Source organism: Zalophus californianus, chromosome 4 (assembly GCF_009762305.2).
Source record: "Zalophus californianus isolate mZalCal1 chromosome 4, mZalCal1.pri.v2, whole genome shotgun sequence".
NCBI classification, from domain to species: domain Eukaryota; kingdom Metazoa; phylum Chordata; class Mammalia; order Carnivora; family Otariidae; genus Zalophus; species Zalophus californianus.
The window spans coordinates 186957975-186983147 of NC_045598.1; the positions used below are offsets into that span (position 1 = coordinate 186957975).

Here is a 25173-nt window from a genome sequence, read left to right on the forward strand (position 1 = left end):
CTACCACCCGCGTGGGCGACTACACCTGCCGGATGGCCCACCTCCGTCTCTCTCACGCCATCAGTGCCCAGCGCACTCGCAGGCACACGTCTGCACCCCACGCTCTCTCACACACACATACACACACACGCTCGCTCCCCCCTCACATATGCACACACATGCTCACGCGCGCACACACCCACATTGGCGGCTTGGCGCCCAGCCCCGGCTCATTCCTCAGTGGCCCCACCTGCCCTCTGGGCCCGGCAGCCGGGGTCCCGATGCCACAGCAGCAGCAACCAGAGAAGGCAGGCCGCGGCGTCGCCTCGCAGGCCAGCCACAGCTCTCCCACGCTCGGGAGCACGCATCTCTCGGCCGGGAAGGGACGGCGCTGGGATCTACTGGAACATGCCCTGTGTAGAGAAGGACACACCTTCAGAGAAGGGTCTCGGGGCTGTGAAGACAAAGAAGCAGCCCCAGGCCTGTGTGCGAGAAAGGCCGTGCCCTGGCCTCCCGTCTGCCTTCGGCCCCCAGCAAATGCGCACTGAGGACCCGCCGGGCCCGTTGCTCCCGGCCACGCAGGTCCACCCCTTGGCAGCAGCACCACGTTTTGATTGTAATCTCTGCTTCTGGGCATTTAACAGCCTGTTTCTTTGTTTAATATGCTGTAAGAGGGCACCTTGGTACCTAAATCGTGGCCCATATATAATTATTTTCCTAGGGCAGGTTTGTAGGAAAACACTTAGGGCATCATATGAAATCTTGTCAAAGGACCCTGATACAAATCTCGAACTTCTTTCCAAAGAGGTTGTACGGGCTCTCACTGCCTCCAGCCACGCAGGAGTTTGTGGGGTATGGGGGGCTCCCCTCACCGCATCCCTGGCAGCTGGGACACCGTCATTCCCTCCATCTGCCAGCTCTAAAGGAGAGACATTGCTTTTTCCTTTCTATGCATTTCTTTGACTTAGGATGCTTATTAGCTAAGTGTATTTCTCCTTCTGCATATTTTATTTTCATGGGGACATCCATCTCAGAAAGTAGTTGTCACTGTTAAAGCCAAGATCCAGGAAAGGGAAAACAAGGTTCTAGAAGTCTGAGATATTTATCAGTTGCCCTCACGTGCCAGATGCTGAGGGCAGGCAGATGAAGGAAACCGACCCCCCACCCTCACGGGCAGTCAGTGACACCTGGGAAACAGTAAGACGTGGGCCCTGGGCACCAGCACAGGGACGTTCAGGGGTGATGGGAGCACTGGGAAGGTGCTGTCACATGACCATTTCAGGGGTAGGCCAGGCCTCCTGGATGAGTGACAGCCAAGCCAATTTTGGAAAACTGAGTAGGACTCAACCAGACAAAAGCAGGTGATAGTTTCAGACAGAGGGAAGAGCATCTGCAAAGTCCCAGAGGAAAGCCAAGGTATGGCACTAGGAGAACGTCCCCCAAGCAGGACAGGTATGTGGGCTCTTCTCTAGCAGATACCTGAATCTTCACTCCTGGCCCCACCACCCTCAGGGAAACTGCCCTCATCACTAACGGCCCCCTTGCAAGTGCACAGGGTATATAATAGCCCACCTGACAACACCCCGAAAGTATCATACTCAGGAGGCAGCCACAGGAGCAAGAAGAGAGGCACTTTCCCAAAACGGTACATGGAGGGGCAGAGGCCAAGGTTGACCAGAGGGTACAGGGGGAGGAGAGACACAGAATCTCAGCAAAAGTCCAGTGGGCTGCCCACCCCTCTCATCCTTCAAAGCTATAGGTAAGTGTGGACTCATCTGTCTCATTCATTCTGCTGCCTGAAACCTAGAACAGTTCCTGGCACACAGTGAGCATTTGACAAATGAATACTAGATTCAGTGATGAATGACACGGTCATGTTGTTATCTGAGGTGGCTAGGAGCCCTTCATCAGAAGAAAACAGACAGGGGTGCCTGGGTGGCTCAGTTGGTTGAGCGTCTGCCTTCGGCTCGGGTGGTGATCCCAGGGTCCTGGGATCGAGCCCCATGTCAGACTCGCTGCTCGGTGGGGAGCCTGCTTCTACCTCTGCCCCTCCCCCTGCTCGTGCTCTCTCTCTCTCTCTCTCTCTCGCTCTCTTGCTCATGCTTTCTCTCTCAAATAAATAAATAAAATCTTAAAAAAAAAAGAAAACAGACATAACCATAGTGTCCAGTATTTTCCAGGGCTCAAGAAATGTGGTCATTTCCCTCACTATTGAAAGTGGGTGGAAGCAGGGCGAAACCAGGGTTTCCAGAGGAATCTTGGTCATGCATCTTCCCAAATACACACACGAATAAAGAGAAAACTGCAGACCAACATCTCCTATGAATGAGATGCAAAAGTACTTAACAGGAGACTAGAAACCCGAATTCGGCAGCACACTGGAAGGGTTATACACTGTGACCACGTGGGATTCACCTCAGGAATGCAAGGCTGGTTCAATGTACAAAAATCAACCCATGAGTCGCACTGAACCAACAGAGCAAAGGAAAACACACACAGTGAGCCCAAATGATACAGAAGCACTTGACAAAATCTAACTCCCTTTTGTGATATAAACACTCGTTACACTAAGATGGTAAGGAAACTTTTCAATGTGACAAAGGCCTCATACAAAAAAACAGATAATAACAGACCCTACCTCACAGTGGGTTGTGGCAGGGGATTGCTGTAGGGATTGAACACTAAAACTGAACATAAAGCCCTTAGCCTGATGCCTCAACCACTCTCAAGGCCACATGGCTGACGTGAGCCAGAGCTGGACTCCATCACAGGCCTATTTCTTGAGGCCACCGGCCATCCATAGGGTCCCGCTACTGGGGTAAAGCCTGGCATTGGTAAAGAGCTTCCATGCTGTACACACTGCACCTCTCCATCCTTACAGCAACCCCAATGGGTGGCTATCGACAGCCCCCTTCATAGGCGAGCAAGCTGAGACTGGGAGTGGGGGAAGACCCCTTGGGGCACAACCTGCTGGTGGGTGAAAGCCCACCCAGGGCACTCAGAGACAATCACCCCTTGACTGCAAGCTCCCTTGGGGGGTGTCTGTGCCCACCACCATCCCTCTCACCAGCCAGCTAGTTACCCCAACAGGGCCCAGGGAGGATTTGTGGAGTTAAAAATCCACAGTCCGATTTTTCCCTCTAGAGAACAGGCCGGGGAGAGCATGCTGACCATGTGCACGGTGAGCGCGGTGCCTTTACCAACATCCTCCCTGAGGTCTCAGCAAACCTGCAAGCTGCCCTGTTCCCCCACCTGGCCAGCGATAAACCTGGCGTGTGCCCATAGCACAGACAACGTCACTCAGTGCACGTGGCTAGTAATGGCAGGGATGGACTGGTGTCAGGCCCAGAGGACACCAGAGCCCACACTCTCTCCCACAGGCACTATTAACAAGGACCACGCGCTTACGAAGCACCAGGAGCCCCTAGGGCTTCACAGGTAAGAACTCTTTTAATCTGAACAATAGGTATCAGGAGGTGTAGTTTGCAGAGTAAGAAACTGAGCACAAAGGGCTTAGCAACCTGCCTGGGACTCTATACCTCGGAGCCAGGATGCAGTCCCAGGCAATATGACCACAGGCCAGGCTCCTCATCACTCAGCAACGTTGCTTCTCTCGGGCTGTGGAAGCTGGCTGGTGCAACACTTCCAACTTAGGCACAGAAACAGCGCGAGAAACGGGCAAAGCATATAGTTAAAACCCAAATTCTGATCACCCAGTTCACAGGAAAGAAGAGAACAGGATGCCAGGGGGAAAGGCAGGGAAGAAACCTGATACTAACCGGAAGGAAGAGAAGCTGGCTAATCAGTCTGTTCATTGATTTTTCAAATGGTGAACTGGCCTTACAGACCGGGAGAAATCCTACTTGGCTATGGTGTAGAACTCTTTCTGTATATATGTTTGTATTCAATTTGCTAATATTTTGTTGAGGACTTTTGCATCTATATTCATGAGAGATACTGGTCTTTTTCTTTTCTTGGAAGGTCTTTGCCTGGTTTGGGGAAGTAGAGTAACACTAGCTTCATGGCGTGAGGTAGGAAATGTTCCTTGTGTTTCTATCCTCTGGAAGAGACTGTAGAGGACAGAACGGCCTTCTGCCCAGGAATATACATGGAGTGTTCACAACAAAATGCCCACTGAGGCAGGCAGGCCTGGTATGAGATCCAGCTTTCTTCCTTAGCCGTATGAATGAGCATTCCATCCCTATTAAAAGGGGGTGATCTCTACGTCATCAGGGATGCTGTGAGGGTTACACAGCATGCTTTCTGCAAAGCACAGAGCACAGATGCTAAAATAGACCAAGCGTGCAGGAAAGGTGAGATTTGGGAGAGCCTGTCTCCCCACCTTCCCCAGCCCACCTCTGGTGGCAACCCCATCAAGCATGGGTGCCATGATCCTAGCTCTCTCTCTCTCTCTCTCTCCAGGCTCTGAGCCCTTTCCCGGGCTCAGCTGCCCAGCTGGCATGATGCAGGCCACACCCTGTCCCTGGGAGGCAGAGCTTGGCCATTAGTCTCCAAAAGTCCAGCAATTAATTTGCTGAGCTGAGTTCCTGCCACAAGCCAGCCCATTGCCATAGTAACCAGTGTTCCCCATCCAGGGCCCCAGAGAGAGGGGAGGGAAGACACTGAGCGGAACGCAATTTAAAGGGAGAAAATGAGATCTGGCGCATTGGAGGGCAGCCCGGGCAGAGAGCGCACTGGGTCTGCACAGAAGGTCTGGCCGCTGCCCACTGCGGGGCGGGGCTGGGGGACCGAGGGGCTGCTGACCTGTTGCCAGGGTGACGGGCGATGCTCTGGGCAGGAATCTGGTGGAGACATAAAAGCATGGCTCGGGGCGTCCAGACTGAGCTCTGAGCCTCTGGGGCTCACCTGCAGGGCTATCTGTGATGTCAGCCACACCTGCTGGTCAGATGGGGAAGAAGGAGCTGGGTGGCTTCCTCTCTGCCGGGTTGCTCAAAAACCCAACGGGGGGAGCCAGGGAGGCACTGGAAAGCCTGAGTCCTGAATTCGAACCTGGCTTTGTGTGAGCTGGATCGAGTCCTCCTGGGTCAAAAAATACGTACCAAGTATCTCCTGTACGCTGAGAACTATCAGGGGCACTGGCTTCTCCTGGGGCAGCGAGCATCGTGATGAAGCTCCTTGACCAGAATCCCTGGGTTCAAATTCTTAAGAGCTATGCAAACCAGGGGAGTCGCTTCACCTCTCCAGACCTCAGCCCTTTCATGTAAGAGTGGGGATAACAATACCCATCTCACTGGAAGAATTAACTGAGTCGCTACATGTACAAAGAAAGCTTAGAACGATGCCTGACCAGAGTGCGTACTGAAGGCACATTATTTTTGTGATTTTCTAACCCTTTGTTTTCTCACCTATAAAATGGGAATGAGATCCCCTCCTTCATGGATCTGTAGAGGAGATGGGGCAATGAATGGGATTATAATCTTGTATAAAGTCAGATGTTGGCCAACACGGCCACAAACAATGTGGAGGGGAGATTCTCGATCTAAGCTACTCAGAATTCAGCTGAGGGTGACTGCAGGGGGCACTGGGAATCGCACCGTTTTACTGTCTAATTCAAGTATGCCCTAAATGCATGTTAACACTGACCAAGCACCGGGCACGCAGGATAGGACACTCTGTCCAGAGATGGCAGCCTCATGGTGGACACAGACAAGCAAGAAGATGCTTACATTTCCATGCCATCAGAGCTCTGCTAGAGGGAAGGACAAGCACCTACCTCAGGCCTGGGAGGTCAGCAAAGGCTTCCTGGAGGAGGTGACATCTGAGTTGAGCCTGGGAAGATGAGTGGGGAGTAGGCAGGAGGACAAGGGCTGCCTTCACCAGCGATGACCGGCCTCCCTTTGAGGATCGTTCATGGGATAAGCAAGAAGTACAGTATTTTGGAGGAGGGAATGAAGGCTGAAGGAGAAGGTAGGGATTTGGGAAGAGGAAGGCATTTAAATGTGAGGAAAGAGTGTTCATAAAGACAGCCTAGGGACTTGTGTGGTGACCCAGAGAAAGGGGTCAGACTGCCTGGAGACTTCCTGAGACCAGCGGATGTTCTCATGCATGGGAGCAGCATCTACCCTGCGGAGAGCGGTGGACGGAGCAGAGGGGCCAATGCGGAGGGGGGTGCAGCATCAAAAGAGACATAGACCACCTTCCCAAGGGTGACCGCGGACGCCATGATATGTGTGACTGTGCAGGGAGTGGAGGGAGAGAGCACGTGGAGGCGGGGAGTCCAGATTCCCATTTTGAACACCTGGAGCCAGTCACTGCTGGTGGCGGGGATGAGGAGTTCCCATTAGACACACGGAGTGAGTCTGAGGCACCTAGAAGGCAGCCAGATGGAGAAGTCAAAGACAGACACTTGACTCTAGAGCTCGGAAGAGGAATCGGGGCTGGGGAGACCCCTGGAGATGAGCAGAGGGAGTGCGAGTCAGAGATCTGGGGTACGGTGTGTCAGCAAGGGGCTGAAGACAGGAGCCAATCTCTTCACCTCCCATGCCACGTGGGCCCCTTCTCATTGCCACACCTAGTAATTGAAGCGGGCGCACAGGGCACCCCTGTATTTTTAGTCTGTTCTCTGATCCAGTATTCTTCAATGGTGAGAGCTCTGTGTGTGGTACTTTTAACTAAGCAACAATGACAACAAACCTCAAGAGAATGGAAAGACAAGCCACAGAGTAGGAGAAAATATCTGCCGAAGACCCAGCTGATGAAGAACTGTGATCCAAAATATACAAAGAACTCTTGAAACTCAACAATAAGAAAACAAACAACCTGATTTAAAGAATGGGCCCAAGTTCTGAACAGGCACGTCACCAAAGAAGATACATAGCCAGCCAGTAATCACGTGGAGAGATGCTCCACGCCACGGAGCATCAGAAAACCATAAAATAAAACTACATCCCACGACACACCTATGAGAATGGCCAAAGTCTGCACACGGACAATACCAGATGCTGGTGAGGATGCTCACTCACGGCTCGTGGGAACACAGAATGACGTAGCTACACGGGAAGAGAGTTTGGCAGTTTCTCACAAACTAAACATGTTCTTCCCATGTGGTCCAACAACCATGCTCCTTGGTGTTTACCCAAAGGAGCCGAAAACATATGTCCACACCAAAAACCTGCATGTGGTTGTGTATGGCAGCTCCATTCACAATTGCCCAAACGTGGAAGCATTCAAAATGTCCTTCTGTAGGTGAACAGATCTGTAAACCGTGGTCCACCCAGACAAGGAAATATTATTCAGCACTCAAAAGAAATGAGCTCTCGGGCCATGAAAAGACATGGAGGGACCCTAAATCCTTATCAGTCAGTGAAAGAAGCCAATCTGAAAAGGCTGCACACCGTAGGATGCCAACTCTGTGACAATCTGGAAAAGGCAAAATCGTGGAGACCATAAAGGACCCATGGCTGCCAGGGGGCTGGGGTGGGGAAGGAGAGCATAGAGGACTCCTAGGGCAGTAAAAATATATGTCAAAACCTAAAGGATGGCAGCTGATCCAACTGTCTGGGCGGTAACACTAGAACAAACTTACAAGGACACAGTGAGATACACGCAAACAGAACGGTGCTGGTTTCTGCCACGTGTTCTCTCTTCATGACAAGCTGGCAAAGGGGTGTCAAGTCCAGGAGAGTTACAGTATGTGCCCTGGATCGCACAGCCAGGGTGTGACAGAACTGGGGTTCAATCCCAGGCCACCGTGAGCCTAGATTCAGGGTCTGTTTCACTGGAGCAGAAAGGACGGGTCTCTGTCCTCCAACAACAGTGGCACATGCCTGGGTGCCTGGCGGGAGGGGAGGTAAGAAGGAGCCCGGGCCTCCCGCAATCTTGGGTCCTGCTAACGAGCAAGAACATCCGTCCAGTCCTGTGTCCTCCTCGGTAGCGCATCGCAAGATTTAAATGGAATCCGCTTAAGCCCTACATCGCCAAAGCGCAGGACTCATCTGGCTGAAGGAGATGGAGCTGGAGTGAGGGATGTGGCCTCCTTCTTTATGCTGCGGGATTCAAAAATATTTCCTCCCTGGTGTTGGGTTTTTCTTTTTTTTTCCCCTAAGAAGGGGCAGGATGCCAGTCATTTCTCTCCCAGTTGCTACAATTTGTGAATGAAACTCAAGCTCTGTCTATTCTTCAAACAACGCATATTTCTTAAACTGGTCCCCGGAGGACCTGGAAGGCGACCCTCACCCTAAAGCCAGCACCTGCTGCTTCACTGTTCTGCATGGTTGGCTGAGTCGTTGATTTATTAACTCAGCAAGGATGCACCACGTCCCAGACCACGTGCCGGGCATTTTCTAATCATTCAATCAATATCCCTGTCTCCGCAGAGCCTACTTTCTAGGAAAAGAGGAGAACGCGAAACAAGGAAACCAAGTGAAGCAACAATACGGTTTCAGAGAAGAGCCGATTTGAGCACAACAGGATGAAGTGATAGGTGTTGATTTGGGTAGGACGGTTTTTACACTTTGTTAAAATGACAGTCTCTGATGTGGGGACATTGAACAGAGATCCGAATAATGGGAAGGAGCCAGCCATCCAAAAAGAGGGGTGCGGTGAGGGCTAAGAAGCCTCACTCAGTTCCTGGATTCCTGAAACCAGTAGCCTGGGAAGTAGCCTCAGCCCTCAGATTCCCCCGAACCTCATGGTCTGCACATGCTCACAAGAACCCCGTGAGGCCCCTACTGCACAAATATGATCCATAAGCTCGTGGATGAATCCTGGCTTACTGCCTCTGGACAAAGCTCAGAGTGTCCCCCATCATAGACCTTCACGGGCTGGCTTTGACCCACCTCTCTGGCCTCCCCTCTGTCACCTGACTGCATGTCAGCTCGGCCCTATGTGACCTGTGACCCAGGGAGAAGGGAATGGGTGAGCAGGCAGTGCAGGAGCAGGGGAGGGGGCCGCCCGCACTCCCATGATTCCATGGGACATGGGTGAGTGAGGTCCCGAGTCATACCACAAAAGGGAGGCAGGCTTGGGTTGGGTTGGGTTGCTGGGTTGGTACCCAATCAAGGCAGCTGTTTGCATGACAAGGAGGCTCCAGCTGTAAGCAGGCCAAAGGTGCTGCTGGGCAGAAATACAAGGGGCAAGGTTATACCGGCTGCCTCCAGAAGGAAATCAAGAGGTAAGTGGGAAGGACCATCCAAGGCTGACTGTGGGCCCTGGAATGTCAGTGCTTGGAGTTTTGTGCTATAAATAACACGCAGGGAAATGCTCATCGATTTTGAATCATTTGCTCAGTTCCAGAAAGGTGCTGAATCTAAAGGGCTATAGGGGAGTTGGAAGAGAAAGACCATAGACCTGGGCACCCTGAGACCACCCCTGCCTGTCCTCCCCTGCGCTCCTGCACCCCAGGGAATGTCTCCTGCCTGGTCCCACCTCTGCTTTAACCCTTCTGGACTCCCTTCTTCTGGAAGCAGAATTCACCTCTTGCTTTTGCCAAAAACTCCTCTCCCATGCTCCGTTGATGTGGTTCACGGGAGGGGGTGCCATCCACCTGGCCAGTGGGGTGGCACCAGACCGGACTAGACCAGTGTAGAGACCACATCCTCCCGGACGCTGAATATGACAAGGGTCAAGCACGTAAGCAAGCTGGGCCATCTCTGGGACCTCTGCTGGAGTTTCCAGAGAGAGGTACATTTCTACTCCAGGTGCCAAGTTTAGAGATGCTGAAGGCTGTCACGACACAAGGGACCCTGATGGAGAATGGAGACACATATGGGGGGGAGGGAACAAGATAAGATTCACCACTTGAGCACCGAACCCAGTGCTGCCCAAAGTCCAAAGGCACCAGAGCTGGCTTGCCTGAAGCAAACGCCTCCCCACCTTCACTTCTTAAACTCAAGCCAATTTGCACTGTGGTTCCTTCTCTTGCAAACCCCAGAGCAGGTGTGTGCTTAGGCAGGCCAGCAGGTACGGCCCCTGCTCTCTGGAACTCACCCAGCCTCCTGCACACAGCGTCCCTGGTTCCTTAAACATTGTCCTCACTCTACATCTTGCCTCTGCTTCCCCTCTGTTCAGCTCTGATTCTCAACCCAGTTTAGACAGGCTTTCCCAGAATGATCCTGTTCAACCTCCCCTCCAGGGCAGACTTCCAAAATCCATCTAGATCCCGCACCCTGCGTCCCTCCGAGGCCAACAGGGCAGCAGGGGCAGGAGGGCGCCCTCCCTTCAGCCCATGCAAATCAAATGCTCTTTATTGCTCCATTAGCTAATTCCAACATCTCAGGGCTGCCACACCCTGTTCTTATTTCTTTCACATCTTCGGTGCTGAATTCTTCCCAATATTTCCTTCTTTCGTTTCTTCCTTTCCCCCCTCCAAATACACTGTCTTGGGGCCTTTCACAAGAGACTGTCTCAGATTACAGGGTCCTGAGGACACAGAAAGATATTTCTGTTTAACTTATTTTGAGCAGCGTCTGGTCTGATGAAGCAATGGGTATAAATAGTGCTACAGTAGCCACACTGATTATGGAGGTGCTGTCCCAGTAGGCTCCCCTTTTCCTAGGGGAGAATGATGAGGTCCTGGGCCGTGCGGAGCAGTTGGGTGCTTGGGAGAGCCGGGGAGGGCATTTCACCCGCCTCCACCATTCCCCAGCTGCCTGATCTTGGTCCTGTCTCCCAGCTTCAGGGGCCGCATCTGTAACAGGGGTGGGGGGTTAACCTACTTCACCAGCTGAGGGGAGGCATTCCCCTAGCTCAGTGCCCTAAAAGGATGGCCATAAAAATAAAAGTTAAAAAAGCTGCAAGCACTCAACTAAAGGAAGTTATCATCACCAAAGAATCCTTCTCAGGATTTGATTCATGCCAACAGGGTCTCTGCAAAACCACATAACCTGGATCGAGACTTCTGAGAGTGGTTCCTCCCAACACTTGCCACAGCCCCGGGCTCCAATCCCCGCTCTGCCCCTCTTCACGCGCACTCCGGTCTAGAGGTCTAGATGGTCCTAGTACCCAAGTGCTCACAACTCCGCAAGGCACTATGCACACCTCTAATTTTAAAGTGAGGGAACGAGAGGGAGTTAGAGAGGCGTTAGCCATCTTCAGATGAGGAAGCTGAGGGACAGCGCGGTTGCCAAGGGGGATCAAGCACTTGACTCCCCTTTCCCAGGGGAGCGTGCCCCCCTCACATGGGCTCCAGCAAGCAGGGTTTTGGTGTCCCCACCTTTAGAGACCCTGTAGTCTCTGACCCCCACTCGGCTGGAGGGCATACACTGCACATAAGCTCTGAGGACCGTTTCCCTTCTGAGAAGGAGACTCCTACCTCTGGACCAGATTATAAATTCCTGTGTTACACTCTGAGTTTGCAAAGGGCTTGCTCACCCTCAGCACAGAGATTATCGGACGAGACGGGTCTGTTCCTGTCATTTCCCACCTTCAAGTCTTCTCTTTGTGGCCCTTCTCAATTTGACCCCAATCTCCTTTTCCAGGTTCAGGGCCCCCACACCTTACCTCATGAATCTTATTCTCCAACCTCAAAGACTTCTCTTTCTTCCTCCAACACCCCAGTATTTTCCCTTCCTGACTCTCTGACATGGCCTCGGAGATGCTTTCTTTTCCTTGCTAGGCAGACTCCTACTCATGCTCCAAAACCCAGCCTAGGTGCTTTCTCCTCCAGGAAGCCTTCCCTGATTTCCCAAGCAAGAAGTGTGTCACTATCTTCTTTAGGCTTCCACACAACCCCTGAGTTTTAGCACCCCACAAGTGGAATTAAAATTGACCCACTTAGGGGTGCCTGGCTGGCTCAGTCAGCAGAGCGTGGGACTCTTGATCTCGAGGTTGTAAGTTTGAGCTCCACGTTGGGTGTAGAGATTACTTAAAAAGTCTTTTAAAAAAATAAAATAAAATTGACCTACTTATTGGCCTGCCTTTTCCACTGAGCTCCTTAGACTTAGGGATTGTGTCTCTGGTCTCTCTTGCTCTGTGCCTGGAATGGTGACAGGCACACAGCAGGCCCTCCATGAACCAATGTCACAGAAACAAACCAATTAGTGAACGGGTTGAGTGTCTGAACTATATTTAACTCTGTATTTCACTTAGATAATAATGGGAAGATCTCTTTTATGTTTTATAAAAAAAATATATATATTTTTTAAACAACTTTGAACCTTCTACTCCTGTGAAAGAACAAGCCTGTGGATTCGCGCAGGAGTTATGGTCCTTGCCTATCCACTAAGAGCGTTTCTCTTCTTCCAAGATACTGCCTCAGACCGCACACCATGTCCTGGTCGTCCTGCAGGCACAAGCATGTGAGAAAGGTCAGGGATGCACAGGGATGCACCAGGCACGGAGGCTCTGCAGGATCAGCTTGCTTTCCATTAGAGGGCTCCGAACTGTCGCAGTATGGGGCTCTCCAGCTCCGCTCCTAAAGGAGCCCAGGGCTTTGGATCGCCATGCTGAGATCCCAGGACAAAGCCAAGGGGAAGCCCCAGAATGTCTCCCCATCAAGGGGATCTGTGGGAGGAGCCCCCTTCATTTCCACTGCACTGCGCAGTACCTGGCAAAGCCCAGTTTGTAAACACAGCCCGGGCATTCCCTGGTGGGAGTTTGCAGCAAGAGGGACAGGAGAAAAGCCTCTTGAAAAGTTTTGTTTGAGCAAAGGATAATCACAAACCAGCCCTCTTTCCTTTTCACGTGAAAACCTATCCAGGCGTGGCTGGTGGAAACGTGACAATGTGGATTAACTCCCTCCCTCCCTCCTTCGTTTTTCCACTCGTGTATTTGCCGCCTCATTCAACCACAGTGCCTTGCTTTTCTGCACTCCCTCCCCACCCCACCCACACAAGTGCTCGCTCATGCCACAAACACTGTATCCCCTGCCCATCCCAAAGCCACACCAGCATCCCCAAGATGGAGACCAACAAGGCAGTGTGTCTGCCTCTGGGACCCTACACCGAAGGGGGATGGCCCAAAGGAGAAACAAATAAAAATGGTGTGGCGAATTCTCTTTCCCCAAGACTCAGCTTAGGTGTTCTGGCTTCTGGAAGCCTTCCATGAAACCCCAACCCCGACAAGTCACACTCTGACACAGAAGGGATGAGAAGAAGGGAGGGGAGCCGTGGGGAGCAGAGGCATCTGCTCTTATCTTGTCCTTAGACTGGTCTCTTAACCTCTCTAGGTCTCTCCGCATACATAAGGCAATGACTACATAGCTCTAGGATTGTTGCAGAAGTTACAGGGGTGGGGGTTGCATTTAACCACTCAGTGCCAGTGTCTGCACCGTAGGAGTACTTGGTGTCTGGCAAGTGGTCGATCGCGGGGTGAAGTGTTCCTCTGTCCTCCCCAGCACAGAACGCCTGAACCCTCACCCTTAGCACACCCAACTGTCTGGTATCAGGGCTGGGCTGCATCCATCCTTCAGTCCCTAAGAACACCTAGCATTCAGAGCATGATAAACGGTAACTGGATGGACCCCTGCAGGAAGAGCTATTCTTTTTTTTAAGATTTTATTTATTTGAGAGAGAGAGAGAGAGAGAGAGAGCAGGAGCAGGGGGGAGGGGCAGGAGGAGGCTGATGCAGGGCTCCATCCCAGGACCCCAAGATCATGACCTGAGCCAAAGTCAGACGCTTAAAAACCGGCTGAGCCATGCAGGTACTCTAGGAAGAGCTATTGTTAAATGACCAAAGATGCAAGGGATTTTTAGATATTTATATTTACGTATATGGTACACAGCTATTAAATCACTTTAGAGAGGAGGTGATCAAGTGGGTTCAGACACTTTCTTCCCTAGTCTAAGAACAAGCTAGTGTCACTGAAGAGAAGTCCTGGGGCCCCTATGACCTTGTGAAGGTAGAAAATTGACCTACCAGGAGCTAAGGATGTCAGACCTGCTCATCCATCAGAGATCCCAGGGCCCTAGGCTGACACTCGATATGCTATCAGAGCTCCTTCCCTGGGTTCTTGCAGAGAAATGTTCTATTTAAAAAGAAAAAAAAAGCTTTTGTTTACTTATTTGAGAGAGAGAGAGAGAGAGAGAGAACAAGCAGGGGGAGCTGCAGAGGGAGAGGGAGAAGCAGACTCCCCACTGAGCAGGGAGCCCGATTTGGGGCTCGATCCCAGGACCCTGAGATCATGACCTGAGCCAAAGGCAGATGCTTAACCAACTGAGCCACCCAGGCACCCCTGCACAGAGATGTTCTAAATGGTGCTAGAAACCACACAGCTAGCAAACAGGAGGGCCAAATTCAGACCTGAGCCAGACCTACCCCCACCAACATGGCCCAGTCCCTGGGTTCAAGGCGGGCCTCAACAATGCGCAGGTGCCAGAGCTGCCCTCCCTGAGCCACAGCTGTTGAGCACACCTGTGTGTGGGACACAGTGCCAGGTGGCATAAATATCCCTATGGACTTCTGCAGTACTGATATCTCACTCACTTAATTGTGACTTAAATTAAATTGTAATTTCATTAATTCAATACCTCCTATGTGCCAGGCACTTGATCAACACCATTTTGAAATTACTTTGTTCCACAAAGACTTGTTGAGTTCCCACTGTGCCCAGCATGTTGCAGACACTGGCAGTTCACAGATAAATAATGTGAAACCCATGATCTCAATGCATTCATTGCCTAGAGGCCGAAACAGACAAGCCCGTAGTGGGTTACAGTAGCTGATGACGTGGAGCGTCAGCAGCATGGGGTGCTGGGGTCGAAGAACCCAAGATGCACGGAGAGCCCAGGCTGACTTGCCCACAGCAGCTCGGGAGCAAGGAAGAAAAGTTAGGTTGCCATTAGGTGTTTCTCCTGAGGCCTGGAAACAATCTACCCAGGGCCTCATTCTGTCCGTCAGTTTTGCCAAAAGCAAATGGGGACCACTGTGCCACTGCCCAGTGGACTCACAGCAAGCATCAGACCAAGCAGAACAGAGTACAATTCAACCTTTCAATTATTGGCGGAGTCCAGTCCTAGGAGCCAGACATCGTGCTACATAAACATGTTTTAGAATTCACTGTTATTGTTCCCAAACTGTTCAAACACTGGATTTTGATTTATGTGTATGTTTGGATATAATGTTATAAAAAGCTATTTGCCACAATGTTACTATTGGTTGGGGGCAGGGGCTAACGGGGGGGGGGTTTGCAGGGGTTTGCTAATCCTGCCTCACTTGTAACAATATGCTTTTATTACTTTTGTAATTTAAACTATTCTAAGGAGAACAATTTTTTTTTTAAAGTAAAAAGGACTTCTAAATGGTCTATTTGCCTCTTTGTATCAATTCCATACATTTACCTTATATACTGTCTGGAATTTTGGGCAAAGGCATGAGCTTGCCTCACACATGGGTTCAGATCCCAATTCTGTTGCAGCTTACTCACTGCGGGACTGCCCTAAGCCTCAGTTTGCCCATCTGCACACCCGGGAAGAGCAGAGCTAATTCACAACAGTAAATGATGGAAGAATGCCAAGCACCCAGTCTGGTACCAGTTGGCATTCAATCTCAGATAGGCTCAGGGGCACATTATTTTGTTTTCAGAAACAGAATTTAAATTATGCTAAGTAGCTCCAAAATCATGAAATAAGGACTGGCAGATGGAAGCGGTAAAGACAACTCTCATTTCAATAAAAGAAAGACTTTTTCACCAGATATTCAACAAGGCATCAGAGGCTGCCGTGGGAAGTGAGGACTCCTCTGCCCCTGGAGGGGGACCACGGGAAGGTGGGCAAACACCGGAGAGGATGTGGGATGCAGTCATCAGATAAGGAGATGGGGTGAGGTGGCTGGGATGCTCCTAGAACCTTCTTCAGGTGAAAGAGCTCTCAGAAGGAGGGATTATCTGGCAAAAACATATGCAGACACTCTGAATCCACAGTCACAAACAAGTTTGCAGTTGTTTTATTTTTAAGGGACACGTTCTTTTATTGTTTAGGTCCGTTTGCTTTTTCTTGTCTTTGTGGACTCAGGAGCATACTGTCCCCCAACAACCTGGCTACCAGGCAGTCAAGGCCAGCTCCAATGTCCTGGATCTGCCACTACACAGTTAGAGCTGAGGCTTCTCCCCTGAGTGAGTTCCAACCAGAAGATAGTGTCAATTCCTTTTTCCCCAATATTTTATAATGAACCAAACTTTAAAAAAAATTAAAATGATACTCCCATCTCTACCAGAACATAGCCAGAATTAACTAGAAGGAGCCAGCTTCCAGGAACTGGGAGTATGCTGCCTGAGGCACCCGGCCTCGGTCATGGGCAGTAGGAGGGAGCTCGGCGGCCAGACAGCTTTGTCACAGAAGGATTCTAGCATCCTTGAGAGCACAGGGTTGGCAGGTCCGACCTCCACACATCCCTGGGTTATTTACCAAGACTTCCCTTATTTTGTGCCACGATGGTACCTGGCATTCAGCTTGTCATGAATGCTCAGTCCTGATACCGCCCAAAAACATGATCACGTCCGCCTCCTTTCACCCAGAAACCCTATTCCTTGGGAATAATCAGAGCACATCATATGGCAACATGGGGGAAATCGTGTGCACAGAGATGCTCACTGCCGTAGCACACAGGAATGGTTAGCTCACCTGCTTGAAGAAATTTTAAGAAGCAATACAAAATGGTACCAACCCTGCCCAACACACATGTACACACACACACACACATATGTGTGTACACCCACACATGCACAACGCCAAGTCCTGGGCAGGAGGACCAGAGGGCCAACCCCTCCGTGTCCCGGCACCTCATGAGACCTGTGTTTGAGACCCAGCTCTGTCTCTAAACAGGAAGCAGGCAAGTCCTTCATGTTTTCCTGGACCCTGTTTCCTCATCTGTACGATGGGGAAATTGCGCTTTTCCTCTCTTACCAATCTTGGTCTTCCTTGATTTTGTAGTTACTTTTGTCAGGCATCCTAGCATGTATCCAAAACTTTTTTTTTTTTTTATGTTCAGTTATCCAACATATAGTACATCATTAGTTTTCGAAGTAGTGTTCAACAATTCAATAGTTGGCTTATAACCCCCAGTGCTCATCACAACATGTATCCAATTCTTGAGTAGTGGATTGGCTAAAAAAATCCTCAAGGTCCTTTCCCACCCTTAAAATGACTGTGGGCTCTTCTCATTTTCTGGTTCTTCTTGTAGGCCTGTATCCCTAACAACGCTCCATTCTGAAGGGAAGTCTTCCCAGCCTAAGGAAAAGGGCCTTTGGTGAAATGACGATGGGCTTTGATCACCCAGAAGGGGCTTTGAATCCTGACTCGGTGTATCCTCTCTCCCTGTCCTCGGGTAAGTGGTTCAAACACTGGTCTTCCATCTCTTTGCTGCTAAAACCGAGTAGGAACGCTACCTAGAGCTCACGGGTCCTCACCACTAGTGACCACACCCCCAACCTGCACTAGCCTTCCTCAGCAAGGGCACTGAAGGAGGAGAGGAGGTAGGAGGGGAGTAGCCGAATTTTGAGGCTGGAGAGGTAGCCTTCAGGAAGTGCAGGATCTCAAGCTGGGAAAAAGACTTTAAAGGTCCACCAAGCCCAGCTCAGCCCTCTGCCAGCTATTGGAAATGGCAATCCAAGCTTGGTTTAAATACCTCCACTATAGGGGGACCCTCTCCCCCTGCAATGAGTGGATCCCTTTGGTCCCTGCACAGCTCTCCCTCCTAGACGAGAATCCAGAGTCCGACAAAACTTCCGTCACCAGGACCTCCTACTTCCACCCTTTGGGAACGAAGAGAGCAGGTCAGCTGCGTCTCCTACATGCCATTCCTGCAGGCCACCGCGACCACACAGCTTCTTTCCTCCACGCCAGATGACCTTTCTTGGGGTGGCAATTATCTTTCCACGTGAGCCATGGCTTCCGTTCCCAGGAGTCCTGCTTTCTCTCCTCCGAAAGCATTTCCGTTTATCTGCACCCCTCTTAGAAAGGAATCAAAGTGGGGGAGATAGCCTGGATCATCTAGTGCAGAGCTGGCAAACTCCAGGGTCCAAGGAGACCCCTGCTACTCACACAGACAAACGTGGACCAGCGGAGAGGGCACAGCCCTCGCTAAAGTGGGTGGCCGCTCAGACCTTATGCAAGAAAAAAGTTGTCCTTTCTTCTCATTTTTCAAGAAAAACCGAAGTTTAAGACTTGTACATAAAATCTGCTGAACAACTTACTGGCAAGTAATGAAATCAAATTTAAAACAACCATGCGGCGCCTGGGTGGTTCAGTTGGTTAAGCGTCTGCCTTCGGCTCAGGTCATGATCTCAGGGTCCTGGGAGGGAGCCCCGCATCGAGCTCCCTGCTCAGCGGGGAGCCTGCTTCTCCCTCTCCCCCTGTCTACTGCTCTGCCTACTTGTGCTCTTTCTCTCTCTGTCAAATAAATAAATAAACATCTTTAAAAAAATAAAATAAAAAATAAAACAACCTGTGAAACATTAAAACTCTGTGGCTGGATCAGCCCACGAGCTCCTTATTTAACCATTCTGTGGATGCAAAGAAGCTTTTTTAAACACCTGATGAAATTTGGAAGCACCAGGAAAACCACTTACAAACTCCTGTTCTGATTGTTCTAAAGGACCCATGAATCCCCTAGGGCCGCTCCTGCATCCCCAGAAAAGAAACCCTTCTTCTCATCCAGTCTCTTGCCTGGCATTAGAGGCCCAACGACCACAGGGTCACAATTTCCCAAAGTCACCGTCGGCTCCTCAGCAGCAGAGGGACAACGAAATCTGGGGTGGGGTGGGGGTGCTCCCTCCCCGGAGCTGACAAACACAGGCTGCTGAGACGTGGTGCACGCCTTCCACAAGCCCCGCTCTCCCAGAACTGTCTGTCCGCATCCCTTCCATGACCTCCACTTGCCAGATGAGGACACTGAGGCTCCCGGGACAGTCTGGGAGCTCAGGCAGCCCTATAAAGCCACGGGGTTAGGAGCTCCTGTCCTTCACCAGGCAGCCCACCCCTCTCAGTGGCCTCTGACCACGCCGAAGCCCTAGAATTTAGAACTTTCCTGAAACAGTGCAATTAACTCAACTAGAAGGGGTCCCAGGATCCCTCCCGAAGCCAGGGCGTTCTCACGGGCTGTCTGGGATTTTGCTGGGCATACACCGTCAATGAGACCGACTGGGGGCTGGAATGGCCTGTGCAGAGACAGAGGGGACAGAGGTGCTGGCACAGGCTCTGGAAGATGACCCAGTAGCAGGTTAAAATTCTGGGGAGAGGGATGCAGCCCAGCGCTCCAGGACTGGCTGATGGGGTGGCCCCTTCTCCAAGGGATGCCTGGTAAGTGTGGCCCCTGGCATCTCAGAGTCTCCATAGGAGTGCGGAGAAGTGGGGGCACATGGTCTAAGAACACCACTAATTCAAGTTACAACTTCATCACCTGGGACCAGAACCTCTGGCCCGCTACATTGGAGGACAGACAGAAAAAAGGGCAAAAACAGCACCTCCCCCCCCGCCCCGGGGGTTTGCAACCATTGAGAGAGAGATAATGAACTGCTCAGAAGGAAAGAGATCTAAATTTAGACCAAAAAGGTAACGTTCCCTGAAAATAATGCAAAACTGCAGGTAAGCTGTTCTCTCTCCGCTGTTTGTCTTTTTCTTTCCTTTTCCCCACCTTTCTGGCTTTTACTCCAAATTTCTTACTGGGAAGTTGAAAGAGGCTGGGCGATCTCAACAACTTTTAAAAGTAGCAGCTTGGAAAGAAGCCCCTGTATCCAACACACCCCAGTCATCTCTGGCTCCTGCCTTCCCACTGCTCACCTACAACCAGACAGGTAGCTTCTCACTGACTTTGCTTCATTTTACTCGGAAGTTGGCAAAGCACAGACCTGTCAGCTCAGGACCCAGGTCCCTCCCCAGAATGCTTGATGTTCAAGCTCCAGAAGGAAACAGCTCAGTCTGGAAAGGGCACTCTCCCCAGCTCCATGCACCCACGGCTCCTCCATCGACCCAAGGGTAGATGGGTCTAAGCCTGAAGCCCCATTACCTACAGCAGCCTCCAGAGAAGAGACCCCGGCCTTACCTGGCAAGGGAGAAGCTCAAAGGGATACCAGCTGGGGTTCCAGTCCAGGGCGGGGATCCACTGGAAGCAGTGTCCAGAGAAGCAGCCAGCCCCAGGCAGCCCCCTCCTGGTGGGGGCGGGGGGGTCCACCCACCAGCAAACCCGCTCACCGCCCCCCAAATGTAGCAATCTCAATCTCCAGACAAGACTTGTAATAAGTCTGGGGGCTTCCCCCAGGCCAGGGGTCCTGAGAAAGACTAGTTTTAAAACCAATAACCAAAGAAACAGGGCAAAAAGGTAAGGCTTCGAACTTAGAAAATAAAACAGAAAGTGCTGGAGAAACACAAAAATAAGGAAAGGGGAGACAGGTCCTCCGGGGAGAACTGCAGCATCGGCGGCCAGCCCAGCTGCTGCCCAAGAACAAAGCTGCTCGGTCCCCCCAGGGGCAAAGTGGCCGGGCGGTGGGAGCCCCCAGCTCGGAGCGCGGAGGGAGGAGCCGGCGGTGGGCGGGCTTGGAAGGAGGGCCGGCGGGAGGGGCGGCGGCGGCCGGGAGGGCGGCGGTCTGTGCCCTGGGGGGCGGGAGCCAAGCCGGCGGGAGGGTGCGCCCCTGCGGGAAGGGGCAGGGGCAGCCCAGCTTCCAGGCAGTAAAGAGGCCGCCCTAGGAAGCCTGGGACAGGGGCTGACAACTCCCTGTCCAGTTATAGACTCCACCGGATATTTTGGTCCCTTTAACAGCCTGGTCTGAAATAGCCCCCCACACCCCCCACAAGGAAGCAGCTGTAGGCCAGTTTGGAAAATTTAGAGGGCCAGGGGGTTGGGGTGACTTTGCCGTGTGTCCTGCAAGGAGGGCCCCCCACCTGTCCCAGGAGCTACCTGTCTCTTCCTACAGGTGGCCCTGTTTGCTGGCTCTCTCTATGCCCTGGGGAAGGGGTGGATCCAGGTCCTGGAAGGCCCGCGGAGCTTCAGTCACCTGCCAAGGTCTCTCAGAAGAGGGGGACAGGAGCCAGGTAGGTCTGATGAGAAGTGAGCAAAGATTTAAAAATAGAGTCAGCATTGCTAAGAGTCATGCCAACAGGTCAGAAGGATATTGAAGCAAGACCCAGGTCTCTCTTTTGTATCAATGTTTGCAACACCATGAACTCAGGACTTTTGTCAATCGCACCTCCACCACCTTCTAGGACAGCTCCTTCTACGTTGGCCAGAATAGAGATAATATAATACCTGTTGGCTAAATAGCCAATCCTGTATCACATATTTTGACTCTCTCCTTTCGTGGTTTGCCCTTATAAGCCTGCGCTCCTCATGGGGGCACATTTTCAACTTCAGTAGACTCTGTCTCTGGAATCGCAAATAAACACGTTTGCTTTAGGGCCTCTTCTTGAGCCGCAGAACACTTTTTGCTTCCTTTTATAGGGCTTCCCAACTAACCCCCAGCAGCAGAGAACGAACAGGTGCTGGCCCAGGGAGCTCCTCTACTTTTTCTTTCTGACCTCCGTTCCTAAAAATGGCCCAGGCAGGGGTATTTTGAACTGGATGAGAGAGTGGCTTAATCCGGATGACCTCCTCCATCCCCTCCCCGCCACTCCGGAACAGGCTTCGGAACTCTGGGGCATCTCTGGCTGCCTGCTTAGTAGTGTTTAACAGGCAGTATGGGGCAAACTTGTGAACACTCAGGGAATTCTCAGCAATCCAGCCGCTTCTTTCTTCTCCTGCGTTATTTCCCAGCTGCCCCGTGACAATTCACTCCACACCTGGTTCCTGAGCGCCCGCTTGGTGCCCCGCAGGGTCAGGAGCGGTCTCAACGAAGCAGAGGAGGTGTGCTGGTGCAAACAGATCCTGCCGTGGGACGCTGACGGGCTGAGACAGGTGCCCTGCTTATCAGAGTCAAGGTAGGGTAGGGAAGAGGCACACTCGCTTCTCAGCTGTTACCAGGCCTGTGTGTGCTAGGACCATCCAGGTGCTGAGGGGGATTTGCTACCGAGTCGGGTTCTCGGGCCCAACCACGGTAGAAACCAGGCCAGACCCAGAAGTTAAAGGCACAGGCAAGGTTTTACTGGAGCTACAGCTCAAGCAGAAGGGAGACACAGAGCCAAGGGATAGCGCTCAGGGAGGCCTCCCTATACAGACCAGGGACCTGCACTTATGAAGTTCATGCTCAGGTTCCCACGGTCAAGTATGCTAATGAGGCAAAGGAGGGGGGGAAGTGCGTCCTCCTGATTGGTTGGAAGGGCCTTGTCCTGATTGGTCGATATCGGCAGACCACTCAGGCAGCCCCTTGGTGCTTTTTGGAGCCCAGGGCCTCTGTTTTAAGTGGGGCTTGTATGGGGCGTCACATTTTGGCCCTATCCTGTTTCTAAGACAAGTGGTTTAACAATAACTGCCAACAGGAGTCGTCCCAGGTGCACGATGTTTTTCACTTGGGGCTTGTCCCCATGGTGTTTAAATGTCTCAGAGTGGCGAGCCCAGGCGGGTTGGCTCTGCGCATCCTGGAGGGAGATAGGACAGAAAGCCAGCACATAGGGAAGTGGACTGCCATACTGCATACCGAGTGATCCTGAGCGCTGTGAAGGACACAGGTGGATGAGTCAGAGAATGAGGGAGGTAGCAAACTCTAGATCCACTACTGAGGAGGCAAGAGACTAAAGAATGGGAGGTCCTCTTCCCCCTAATCCCTTACCACCCCCACCCCCCCCACACCCGGGGCCATGTGAAAGAGAAGACCCTGGAGTTAGGGCTGGGGGGGGTGGTGTGGCGGGAGGGCGGGTTATGGCCAAGGTCCAGGTGGTTGATGGGGGTGGAGAGGCCTGCAGAGGAGTGTGGACTTGAGCCTGGCGACCAGGAGTCCCTGACATGCTTTAGAAGGGCAGGGGCATGGCCAGTGTGGGGCTTTGTAGGGCCCCTGGGCAGAGGTGGGGCAGGGCATGAGTCAGGGAGGTGAATTGGCAGACCACCTTGTCGCAGAGAGACGGCGCCCTAGGCTAGTCTGGGGGTGGGAGTTGGGGCGCTTTCAGCTCCCACTTGTAACCACAGGTAAAAGAAATCTCCAATGGAGAGGGAGAATGGAGGGGGACTCAAGGTTCCATCCATAGAGGACTACAAGGTTGCATTTTTTAATTTAGTTCAACATTTTTTGAGAGCATACTAGAATCAGACAGTGGGGATGCAAAGCTGGGTGGAGTAAGATCTGGCCCCTTGTAAGAAAATTAATAAAGGGAGAGCTCATTTAGATGGAGTCTGGAGCCAGAAGGGGAAGCATGGGGGCGGGGAATCCTAGAAGTGTCAATTATAGGCTCCAACAGAGAAAGAGACAGGGGGAAAGAATTGTCAATGACAGGCCCCCCACAGGGAAAGATGTACATTGCTTCTCCTACAAGAAATCCACCACCCCTGCAACTCAACCCAAGAAACCTCACCACCCTGAGCTCTTGCTCTTCTCCAGTGGACTTTCCTTCAAAACAGCCCCTGCCAACTTCTCCTTCTCTGCAAAATAACCTTCCTCACCTTTTGTGTTGGACTTGCCTGTGGTTTTGCCCTAGCTTGCATATCCTGAGTTGCAATCCTGTTACTCCTGAATAAATCTACTTTTGCTGGTGTAACTTTTATTTTTAAGGTTAGCATCGTAAAGGAAATAAACATCTGGAGAGCAGAATGGGCTGTGAAAACGGGGAAAATGTGCCACCCATTGTTGGAGGGCCTGCACTGGTGAACTGGGGAGATCCTGGCATGGATCAACGCGCTTATAGTTAACCAAACCACAGCATACACTTAAAAATGTATTAGGAAAAAAAAAAAAAGGAAAAAAAGGTATTAGAAAGGCAGATCTCATGTTAACTGTTACCACAATAAGATAACATTTTAAAAAACCTAAACCAGCCCCACATCTCTCTCTACTCCCTTCTGGTTTTGTGGTTCTTCAAAGCCCCTGTCTGACAGCATATTTTATATTTATGTGTTTATTCTTTGTTTTCCCAGCCAGAAATGAGATCCAAGAGGGCAGGAAATTCTGTCATTGCTGCAACCCTAAGGCCGGGACAGTGACTGTCCCAGGGCAGGGGAGAGCTGGTACAGGGCCAACATACTCTTTGACTTGCTGTCTCCTTCAAAAACTCCCTCGCGTCTCCGAGAGAGAGCATAATAATAATAGCAATAGCAATGGCCATTGGGTGAGTACCCGTGTGCTAGATGCACTTGCAGACACTCGTGTACCCTATTTCTGGTGGACGGCACATGGCAGAGATAATAAGGTCCTCGTTTCATCATCCACGAACGGAAGCTTGGAGGTGTTAAGGAACTTGACACAATTGTTCACCTGACTTCAAATCCAGTCTGTCTTCTTCCAAAAACTTACACTTTCTTCTATAGCCCACCCTGAAGACGACTTGAAAAGTTTCCCATTAGCACTGAGATCTTCTGATTTCCGAAAATCAGTTGCAATTGTCTGCCGAGAAATCAAATTCTGATTTCCTGGCAACTCGGAATCTCCTCCTCCTGGGTCTTGTCCCCGCTGTTCCATTCGGAATAATTCAACCAGAGACTGAGTGGTGTGACCCTGCCAAATCCACTTAACCAATTCCTGGGCTGGTGTCATGCCCTGTGTGCCAACTCCGTGCCCTGGGCTTCCCTGTTTCAGAATCTGTTACATCAACATCAGCAGCTCCCCTCCTAAGACTCCGGGCACTGGGGAGGGGGCGAGGGGCTGCCCACGACCTCAGAGCTTCCCTACTGGCCATCATCTTCTTAGTTGGCAGCACCTCAAGTGATAGACTTTTATTTTTCAGGTGAGGAAAGTGAGCTTCAGAGGTCAGTTTGTTCTGTCTGAGAACTAGTAAAAGGCTGAGCAATTCCCTGGTTTTGAAATCAATTAAACGGCATGCGGTGATCAAAGACAACCGGAAGTAACAGCAATAAAGGTGACAACAATTATACTTGCAAGAATGTATTATTTACCAGCAAAGATATGTTTCCGAGAGAGTGTTCAAATCAGCATTGTTTATAAAAGTGAAAAACTGGCCATGGTCAAAATGTCCAGCAGTAGGGGATCGGTTGAACAAAGAATGGGAAGTTGCCCAAATGGTGATATATGGTTATGTTCCTTACAGTGGGGGATGCTTGTGCTGTGTGGTTAAGTGGGAAAAGTAAAACAGATGAGTAAAGCAGGGCTCCCCATTTCTCTCTCCAAAAATCTTTATTGAAGAGATTCCCTTGTAGCTTTCCTAATATTTTCTGTTCATTCAAAGACGTTCGTCTGGTACAGACACAGACACATCCTACTCTGTAAAA

General features: G+C 51.2%; 1 protein-coding gene across 1 annotated transcript in view; it reads right to left on the bottom strand.

Moving 5' to 3' along the window:
• The window catches only part of COL22A1 (collagen type XXII alpha 1 chain), a 247474-nt gene extending 227394 nt beyond the window's left edge, over window positions 1–20080 (bottom strand). Inside the window, exons 1-2 of the mRNA XM_027583883.2 lie at window positions 19915–20080; window positions 230–392 (exon numbers count right to left, since the gene is read on the bottom strand). Coding sequence (XP_027439684.1) covers window positions 230–347 — 118 coding nt within the window. The 5' untranslated portion in view covers window positions 348–392; window positions 19915–20080. The remainder of the gene's footprint in view (window positions 1–229; window positions 393–19914) is intronic.
• Window positions 20081–25173: the final 5093 nt, after the last annotated feature.